The sequence below is a fragment of the Nuphar pumila genome, chromosome 13 (assembly GCF_984573655.1).
Source record: "Nuphar pumila chromosome 13, dmNupPumi1.hap1.1, whole genome shotgun sequence".
NCBI lineage: Eukaryota > Viridiplantae > Streptophyta > Magnoliopsida > Nymphaeales > Nymphaeaceae > Nuphar > Nuphar pumila.
The window spans coordinates 48,779,607-48,790,199 of record NC_143261.1 but is presented as its reverse complement, the minus strand read 5'-3'; the positions used below and the strand labels follow the sequence as shown (position 1 = coordinate 48,790,199).

The 10,593-nt window shown below is 37.8% G+C and overlaps 1 protein-coding gene across 1 annotated transcript; it reads left to right on the top strand.

Moving 5' to 3' along the window:
• The first annotated feature begins 258 nt into the window (after nucleotides 1-258).
• On the top strand, nucleotides 259-9,968 carry LOC149818302 (phosphatidylinositol/phosphatidylcholine transfer protein SFH13-like). The gene is made up of 16 exons (XM_089986503.1): nucleotides 259-354; nucleotides 718-846; nucleotides 1,009-1,124; nucleotides 2,574-2,871; nucleotides 3,309-3,408; nucleotides 4,315-4,581; nucleotides 6,523-6,600; nucleotides 6,679-6,780; nucleotides 6,862-6,911; nucleotides 7,006-7,105; nucleotides 7,222-7,317; nucleotides 7,397-7,507; nucleotides 7,965-8,106; nucleotides 8,630-8,988; nucleotides 9,452-9,526; nucleotides 9,619-9,968. Exons 3-16 carry the CDS (start codon nucleotides 1,118-1,120, stop codon nucleotides 9,646-9,648), a joined length of 1,815 nt encoding a protein of 604 aa, XP_089842629.1. The 5' UTR covers nucleotides 259-354; nucleotides 718-846; nucleotides 1,009-1,117; the 3' UTR covers nucleotides 9,649-9,968.
• The last annotated feature ends 625 nt before the right edge of the window (nucleotides 9,969-10,593 follow it).

Below are 10,593 nucleotides of genomic sequence, written 5' to 3'. Positions count from 1 at the left end.
TTTCTCGTAACCGCTCACATTTCTTGACACGAGTAAATTAAAAAAACAAAACTTTAATAAATTGGGGAATCGTAAAAAACAAAAAAGTTGCGGAAATTAAAAGCGTTAGTGAGGATCGACGGTGCGCGTACATATTTGAAGCAGCGAGAGAGCGCAGTAGGAAACCCTCAGAACATTCGATTTGCATTGCTTTTCTCAGAGAGCGAGCGCGCGCGCGCGCGAGAGAGAGAGAGAGAGAGAGAGAGAGAGAGAGAGAGAGAGAGAGAGAGAGCGATAGAGAAAGGGAGGAACGGATCCGATCGGAGTACCGTTTCCCTACGATCGACGAACTCTTCGGTCGAGATTTCATGCGAGGTGAGCTCGTTTTTCGGTTTCTGAGGCCGTCTTTTCGATGTTTTACGTAATGCTAATCGATTTTTTGGCGGTTTGATCAGTGGATTTGGCCGAAAAGCTCGAGTTTCCGGCGGTTTCTGGATTGTTTGTGGGTGCTATTGGTTGTTGGAGTGGATCTTCGGTTTTTTTTTTTTGCGCGGTTTTTGTCGTTAGATCTGAAAAATGCATTTGGAGGTTTTGAAAACCACTATATTTGTTCGATTTTTGAGCGATTTTAGCCCTATTTTTTCGAAGTTCTGGGGTTTTATGATGGTTCATCGAGTTCCGGGCGGACATGAATCTTCGCGTGTGGAGAATGTATTAATTTTTTCGTAGTTTTTGCAGAGCATGATGAAAACTGGTGGATTTTTTTCGCTGATACGATCGTAGACGATGCAGATGTTGATTTTGAGTGATTCCGCCAGATTCTTTTCCGGAATTCTATTGCTTATGGCGGGCACTCTCTGTCAGTAGGTCATTTTCGTTCTTGAACTCTTTTCTCTCAAGATTTTGTTCAAAATTTCTGCCTAAGATTCTTTGAAACACTGTTTCGACGTAATAGTTACTCTGTTTTGGGGGGAAAGAAAATGCACATGCTGTTCTGTTCCTATATTATATTGCATTTCATCTTTATAGGGAAGAGAAGTTGCAATCATAGCGTGCTTCTTGGAGAGCTTGGCGCATGTTCTGGCCCGGGCTTTTCCAGGCAGAGTAGAGAGGGATTTCTGTTGAATCGGAAGGAAATATGTCGAGTAAGTTGTGATATTAGTTATTTTTTCTTCTCACTTGTGTTTTCATTTGATTCTTTGCTTCCCTTGGTTTTTCTCCTCCCTAATTTTGTTTGCCTGAATAATCGATAATCGTTTTCTCACAAGCCTTTGAAGTGGTTTTCTTTCTTCTCCCTTTCCCTTTTTTTTCCTTCTCTCATTTGGTTGATGGTAGCTAAATATTTTGCTTATTTATTTTCAGAATACATCAAATTTGATCTTTACGAATAGTAAATTAAATCGGTGGGAAGATAAGATATATATTTAACATTCATTTAAAAATTTCTGGGCGTGGTTATGGTCACGAAATATGTCATTATTTCTTTTTTTTAATAAGCAAAAATAAATTGGTATTGTACATTTAATTATTCATGTTATGTCATGGTTTTTTGCGGCTACAGATCTGAAGTTCTAAATGCTTATTTGTCTGTGTAAAGCTGCGTTATAATATGTTTTATGAAGCAATAAAAGCAGGAAAACCGACTAGAAACAGATTTTTTCGTAATATTTTATGGTAAACATAGTTGAGTATAGGGGAAATAAAAAGAAAAGTTTATTCCTTATTTTGATTCTGTATGTGTTATGGTTGTCATGGTTTTTATTCGAGTGTAGCAAAAATTTGTAGATGTCACTTCAGAAAACAAAAAAGGATTGGTTCACCGCAAAGAAAACGAGCGCGGATCGGGTTAAGGGGTCCTTTGATGCTGTTCGTAGATCCCCTTCGTTCCGAGCATCAATGGCTCTAAAATTTTTGTGGGTACCGTCGCAGAGATAAGTTATCCAGCCATGGTTGCTTGATGCCGTTCATCACCATGGATGAACGGTACCAAAGGGACCCCTGAGGGAGTACCCCTGACCTGATCCGCACTCAAAGCGTATCGTATAGCTTGTGCGTTAGAAGACGCGATGCAACGGAGGAAGTGGGAAAACAACGTGAAATCGGAGTCCGTTAGGGATTTATGCTGGGAATGTTTTGTCCCTTCTAATTAATGATCGATTTGATGGCGCCACCTTCTTTTGAAGTACGGATGGGACTAATGTGTTGTCAATGAAGCCCGCGCAGTCGAGAGTATTAATGGTTGTCTATCTTATTATATTCTCTCGAGCTGTCTATGATGGACCTGGTTTAGAGAAATGGTTAATGCACTGTTCTTTTGTCCGGAGGAAGATTGAAGTATTGTAGAAACAATCAGCAATATAAAAAGATAAGCCATTTGGAAACTGCAGGAGCAGGGGTGCTTGCGAACGGGCCTAAACAGATCTACCATCTTGGTGACAATGATCACATTAATTGCAGTTTTAGTTGACTTCTAATGCTCCGAATTGACCCCGCTTGGCTTGGAGCCATGAAGGATATGTTTCTGTTTTTCTTTTTCGGCATTTAATGAAGAAAGTATTTTTCCATCGAGTCTCAATCTGTCTTATCACCTTCAGGTTTGGATGGATTCCCTCAAGATGATAGAAGGGAAAGGCGATCTGATGTTGATATTTCCGAAGATGAGAGGAGGAGAACAAAAATCGGGGCTCTAAAGAAGAAGGCCATAAATGCCTCTAACAAGCTTACGCATTCCTTAAAGAGAAGGGGAAAAAGGAAAGTTGGGGGGTTGCCATCGATCTCAATCGAGGATGTTCGAGACGCAGAGGAGGAGAAGGCTGTTTACGCATTCCGTCAAGCACTTCTTGCTGCGGAGCTGCTGCCTCCTAGGCATGACGATTATCACACCTTGCTCAGGTTAGTTGCTTCTATTTAATGGAGAATTGCTGAGATTCTCTGTTACATTTTTTTTCCAGAAAAACCTTTTCCACTTTTAATTAAGACAAAAATTATTCCAGACAAACGTTTTTTATGAAGTATTAGATACGTGTACAAGCAATTAAGGTATGACATTCTTAGAGTGTTTGGAGCCTTGGATTTTATTTGTGTGATTCATATGGTATGTATCGAGAGAAACAATTTTGGGCATTGTAAGCTTCAGACCAGCTTGAATGTTGAACCACTCTGATAATACATCACTGTTCTCTCTCGAACTGTCATTTCCTTCAGATAGTGGCTTGCATTTTCTGATTCACGATTTGATATTCCCAATACCTTTTTGTTCTTTTTCTTTATTTCTAAAGATGGCATGACATTAACCTTTTACTGCTCACTGTATGTTGAAATATGCACAGATTTCTAAAAGCCAGGAAATTTGACACCGAAAAAGCAATGCAACTGTGGGCAGATATGCTCCAGTGGAGAAAAGATTTTGGAACTGACACTATCATTGAGGTGAGGAATCGTGTTTTTTTTAAGGACGCCTTTTGTTGTTATCTCATCAAGGCTGGATTATATTTTGGCTACCAAACATGTATTTTGTCAAACTTATTACACATAATGCACTCTAATTTTTATATACGTGACGCCAGTTAGGATGGTTAATTAGTTCCATAACTACTTGACAGGAAAAAATGGAAGATGTTCAGTTCAATTGGATTATAGTTACAATAAACATCCATCAAAAAAAAACCCTGAAATATACATTTCGTCTCATAGTATTCCTACAAAATTGCAATATTTTCAAAGTTACAGGTATCCATATAGGTTCTAAAAGTTGAATTTCAGTACACAATTAACGAAACAGCTTAAGGGAATCTTTTAGAAAGTTGACTGGGGCGGAGTCTGCTTATAGTGATTAGAATTTCTATACTTTACCAGATAAATTCCCGTCAAATTACTTAGGATTGTCAATCCTTTTGCTGAAAAGAACATATGTATGATTCTTTGTCTCTGAATTTTTCCTTCATGCAGAGCTTGCATGTACTCAGAACTGATCCTAACTAGCTAGTTCTGTTGTGGTGGTCAAAAATAACTTGAAGCCATAAATTATACTAGTTTCATTTTTATCATTTATCGTACGTTTGAGCATACATGTCATCTCACTGGCATAGGGTAAAAATTGAACATTGGTCTATTGGAATGCAAAGTCCTTGGACGTTGTTTCTACTGAGATTCTTTGTTTTGGTTGCTTTTATGTGCTGCCCTACACACAGTTCCTTTTATGCAGTAGATGCACTTTGGGAGGAATGTGATGATGCCTTTTCCTTTTTAAGGGAATAATGTTATATGGTTTTGTTGCTGATATTATTTCAATTTTTTCTTACATAATAGTGGGTTGAACCGTTGAACTGTATGTAGGAATTCAATTTTGAAGAGCTAGAAGAAGTCCTCAGGTATTACCCACAGGGTTATCATGGTGTTGATAAAGAAGGCAGACCAGTTTACATCGAAAAGCTGGGAAAAGTAGAACCAAATAGGCTTATGCACATCACTACCCTGGATCGCTACATAAAGTATCATGTGCAAGAGTTTGAAAACGCTTTGAATGAGAAGTTTCCAGCATGTTCTATTGCAGCTAAAAGACATATTGGTTCGACAACTACAATATTGGATGTACATGGTGTGGTATGTTACTAAGTTGATTTCAATGTCTTCATGTGTCTTGATTGTGCTACATGAAAAGTATTGTTTTTTTTTAAATAGTCCTGGTGCCAAGTTTCTCTTGCAATATCTGTGGTGCACGAATGCTTTAGCTCTAGATCAATGTTTACACAGTTAGAAATTTCCCTACAGGTGATGGCAATTTTTTTGTTTTATAAATTAAACAAAACTAAGTGCTACTTTTAAAAGAAAATCATTTCTTCAAGCATGTTTGATCTTTCCTTCATTTTGTTCTGAAAGCAAGCCACAATAAATCCCAAAGCAACAAAACTTGCAACAACAGTTACAAAGGAAAGCAGAAGAATCCTTGTTTAGCCCTCAACCAGGATAAGGATGAATTTGACCAGGTTTTGCTCTGAGCTTACCTACGAGCTAGCAAACATCTATGGAAATGGATAGGCAACTACCTAGTGTCGTCCATTCCACAAAGCCTTCAATGGAGGAGGCCTTATTTTGTGTGTGTCTCTCGCTTGGCGCAAGAGGAATATGGTTGTCACGAGAAGTCATCCCAAAACAACAAAAATAGCATCAACAATTACAGGAAAGTGGAACGATCCTTGTTTAGGCCCCTACCAGGATTAGGATGAATTTGGCCATGCTTTGTTCTGAACCTACCATCGAGCTAGCAAAAAGCTATGGAAAAGAATGGCCAACTACCTAGTTTCATCCAGGCAATAAGGCCTTCCATGGAGGATGCCTTGTTCTGGAAGTATCTCTCACTCCTCTCTCACTAAACAAACCACCAAGCTATCCTCAACAATTTTCCCCCAGTTGCATTTTGCATTTGGACGCTCATCTCTATGATGAAGTTTCAGCCTGATGTAATGGGCAGCAAGAGAAAATATTAGTTTTAGTGGAAGTGATCAATTCCAGATTTTTAGCCTCGGATAAGTAATGTGCACTCCATCTTGATTTGAAGAGGGAAAATTTACTTACTGTAGAGTAATACAAATACTAGTTCACATATGGCACTTCTACCAAATGATCATACAGCTTTCTTTGTATGTGTTGTCCAACGGTTATGACATGAGGACCAGCATGCATGTACCTATTGAACCTTTGATGTCATCACTTCAGCTTATCACTCTGAAAAATCTACTTCTCCGGTGTTCTGAATTTATAATGAATTTTGGGTCCAACCATAGGGAGCAAACCTATGTTTAAAACACACCTTCTAATAAAGCTTTGAAAATGAAAAAAATTGGTGTCCTTTTTTAAAAAATGAGCAAAATTTTTATTCTTTTAAGAGAAACCTTTAGAACATAAAAGGTACATTTATAATTTTTTTTCACAAAAAACCAATTGTGGATCCAATTTTTATCATATCTCGGAATTGGATCCCACTGATTCTTGAATTTGAATCCCATAGTTTCTATACACTAGTTTGTTCCCATTTTATAAATTAAGTCCAAATTTGACCAGTCTATATTGTTTGCTGATCTTTTGTAATTCATTTTACGCCATTTTCTTCATCTGTCTTTTTTAATGCAAAACCTTGTGAATCATGAAGTATTTAATGTTTTTTTGGTTCCACGTATTTCTAGCTATGGGTCCAATTGCATATCTAGAGAGTTAATGTTGCAAGTGCTAGTCATTGCTAGTGCCATGGTCTTGGAATGTGCTCTCTTTTTCTGATCTGATGTTTCTTTTTTTCTCTCCCTCTGCAATGTTTACAGGATGATTCTTGCGTAACATTTCAGGAAAAAACTGTTTAGAAGTTGTTTGATGTTTTTCCTTCATTGTCTTGTGACCGAGGCATTTTCTTAGTATAGTTTATTTTAAGTGTAGCTGATGTTCATTCTTGTTTATTTTTCCTATTGGTTAGTTTTATGAAAACAAATCAATTGAGAGAATTTCTCATTTGTCTGGCATATCTTTTATACTGATCTTATAAGAGATGGACAGGGTTGGAAGAATTTTACTAAGAATGCAAGAGATTTGTTGATGCGTATTCAGCAAATTGATTGTGATTATTATCCAGAGGTATTTCTCTCATCACGTGGCATTGTTGAGGTCACTTTGCAAAAGCTGTGACATTCTTATATTTATTCTTGTGTGCAGACTTTGCATCAAATGTTCATCATAAATGCAGGACCTGGTTTCAAGCTGCTTTGGAACACTGTTAAGGGTTTTTTGGACCCAATGACTGCTGCAAAGATAAATGTATGGATGACATATGGCTCTTAAATCATTTTGACATTGTGTCTTGAGCTGCCCAGTTGTAATTACACTTGTGAATTTCAGGTATTGGGTCCAAAATACCAGATTAAATTGCTTGAAAACATTGACTCATGGTATGTTCATTTCTATCTGTTTTCTTCTTGCTGAGTGTGGAAGATGGACGGTTGAAATACTAATTTCTTTTTATTTTCTTTTTATTATCTCCAGCCAGCTTCCAGAGTTCTTGGGTGGATCTTGCACATGTTCTGCTGAAGGAGGTTGTCTTAAATATAGCAAAGGGCCATGGAATGATCCTGAAATTATAAAGGTGTTGTTTGTGGGTCTTACATTTGCTTCAGCTATTTCTTCCTGTGAAATATAGAGTAAGGATTATTGAAAGCTTGATGCTGAAAATTTCAAAGTTCACTTCTTTTGATTGTTTAGCTTGTACATAGTGGGGAAGCCAAAATCAGACAAGTCAGTAGAGTTTCAGATGCATGGCAGAGAACAAAACAAAATTCTAGGCTACCATATTTAAAGGTAAAATTTCAAACTTTCGAATCTTTGGCATGTTCTTTCGTACTTTGGTTTATGTGCTTTTTATTTCAATGAGAAACAGGGAAGTAGTGATACTTCTACAGCTGAGTCTGGATCAGATGTTGAAGACATTGGTTCTCCGGTTGGTTTGCGTGGTGGTTCATTCATTCCACTGGATCCAGTTCATGAAGAAGTGAGTTTCTTTTTAACTTGTTTGGTTTGATAGAGTTATGCTAGCAGGAATCCCTGAAGATTTCTTGCTGCCATCTTCATACAGGAGATTCATAACTCGGGTTTTTTGTTGATCTTTGCATGGTATACTCCATTTGTTGAGCATGATTTTATCATGTGATGCAAATTTCATTAAAAAAAACCTTTTTTTTCCTGAAATTTTCTCTTTGAAGATCACTCATGCCACAAGAATCAGCCTAGGCTCTTTATGCATTCAAAATCCTGGGAAAATGTTATACTCTCTGCAGAATGTGATCACTGTTCAATGGTCTAAATCTTTGTCAAGAATATGAAGCTATTCCTAGAAAATACCTTTTTTCTTTTTCCTACTTCAAAGAGTGGTAATTGGTTAGCAGCTGCTCCTGCAAGTTGTTGCTGTTTATGTTACAGTGACTCTTTTCTTTTGTCTGTTATTGCAGGTCCGAACAACCGACTCAGCTGCCTATCACAGTTGTGATGACCACTTTGCTGTAGTGGATAAGGCTGTAGACTGTGGGCAAAGAGTAAATTTTGCAAGAAATCCATCAAGTAGTAAAGACAATGATTCCCCTCGTACTGATGGTATAATAATACGCAGACCTTGACTATTTTTTCAGACATAAGATTCCCACTAGATAAACTGTAGTTAGGCTGCCTGGTTTTTAAGATTTTATAGGATCACATTTCAGAGTGTTATTGTTCCGGGAATGATGGACATGTTGGCTGTGTCATTTTTATCATGACTCATACCAAATTATGGTCACCTAGGCATTCTCTCGTTTTCTATTTTGTGGGTGACCGGTTTTTGTTGGTGTTTGGGGATTCATTCTTTTTCCCTTTACTTTCCTGGAAAGTCTTCTACCAAGTTGAAATTATTTTTTCATGTTTTGTTCAATATTCATGAGAATACATTCTATATGCCTTCACATATGCAAGGAATTCCACCATTTTTCTTTGAGCACGTATGCATGGATATATCCCTGTCTACTGGTTTGAGTTTTCAGTTCCATACTGGTGGCTTTACAAGTTCTTGCTTTTGATGTTCATGGGCATGAGTGTTTGGGGTTATGGCAAGGCTTACGTGTAGATATTTGTTGGTTTTCAGGTACTAAAGATGTCAGTGCTGTAAATAATAGATCAGAGAATTATTTCTCGTGTATGGTGAGAGTGATTATCAAAGTCCTTATTGAAGTGTTTGCACTATTCCGTGCCATTTTTAGTGGGCAGAAACAGCAAGAAACCATCCAATTCTCAAACGCACCTAAACATGAGTCTCTGTGTGAACATCATGACATCATGGAAGAATGTGCTCGCCCATGTTTAGAGCATCTCCAGAGACTGGAGATGATGGTCAGTGAACTAAGCACAAGGCCAGTGTCGATTCCCAAAGACAAGGAGGATCTGCTCCTGGATTCACTTGATCGGATCAAGTCCATGGAATGTGACCTGGAGAAGACAAAGAAAGTAAGTCCATTTATCATATAATTTTCATGGTAGTGGAACATATTGGAAATTAATGAAATCGTGGGCCAGATTTCAAAAATTACTGAAATAAAAATTATGTATTTTAGCCTAACGGGCTTTTCATTATTGATAGAAAATTTAGTTTTTTTTCTGTTGTCATTTGAAGTACACATTTTCTTCCTTCAGCAAAAATAGTAGAGCATTCTTAATCCAAAAAAACGCAATTTAAAGGCTCGATGCTGTAGTTGCTTGAAGGGGAGAAAAGGAAAAAGCGTGATTGTGGCAATATCTGCATTTCCTTTACGGAAGGACCTGAAATTCATCCTTCATTTACACGGATCCTACTAGTCGGCTTTGCATGTGTCATCTGATTCTGAAATATCGAGCCACATTGGGCTCTGGTCTTCATACATATACACCCGAGTATTCTTGAGTCTGATCTTATTGTTTCGAAAACATGCAGGCATTACAGGCAACGGTGCTGAAGCAATTAGAGCTATCCGAGTCCATTGAGAACATCCACGATTTTAAGACACAAGTAAGCAAGTCTGGTCGTGCATTGATGATTCAAAAAAGTCATTCTTGATAGCATTCTTAACACGTCCCCACGCATGTCCATAATGCGTACAGAGTGTGGGTGTGCATGTTGCTCATCTTTGAAGGCTAACGGGTGGGTGACTTGTGGCAGAAAAGGGCACTTTGTTAGGAGAGGGCTTACAAAGACGAATACGCTGATACCCTTGAAATGACATCATATTGATTGAACGGTTTTTCTCGTTGACAACTCTCCAAAGAATGTAGTTATTTGGACAATCACATGCCATTCGATTTTCGGCCCATATGCAAATTTTTTTCAGAGCGAACATGGGCTCTCGAAGATGCCAATCGTTTTGACTTCTGAGTATACGTAGACACAAAGAACAGCTTTTTGTACATTTGGTCTTTGTCAGTTGTGCCATGAAAGGAAAGTTTTACATCTCTCTCTCTCTTTATATATATATATATATATATATATATATATATATATATATATATATATATATATATAAGAAACAAATAAAAGTGATCTGGGGTTTAGGCCCCCTTCCATTGGTACTAAAATATGTAGAGAACAAAAATGCTAAGGTTCCGAACAGGGTCCCAGTCAAGGGGTCTGTCCGACCACCGCAAGAGACTTCCTCTTTTCATAGGTATTATTACCTCAAGAGACCCTCTTTTCATAGGTATTATTAACACGCACTGAACATTTGTATGCTATCCGAAAACTAATGAAATTCATGGTTTTATTTCCTTTTTTTTCCCGTAGCGTCCGTTATAGTTCGGACTTCAGGCATTCCTCCGTTACACACTGAGGTGCCATGTAATTCATGGTTTTTTCTTTTCTCATAATGACTTACAGTTCGGACATCCTGTTACAGATTGAGGTGCATTCACCATGGCCCCATTTTGAATGTAAAACTCATTCCCTTGCTTATCGAGGATTGTTGCCTAGATAGCTTTGGCCTTAAGGGTGTGTATAATTACTTTGGATCTCTGAGAACTTCGGCCTTGTGGATCAAGGCATGGCCCAATATAACGCCTCAAAATTTAGGACTATTTATGAAA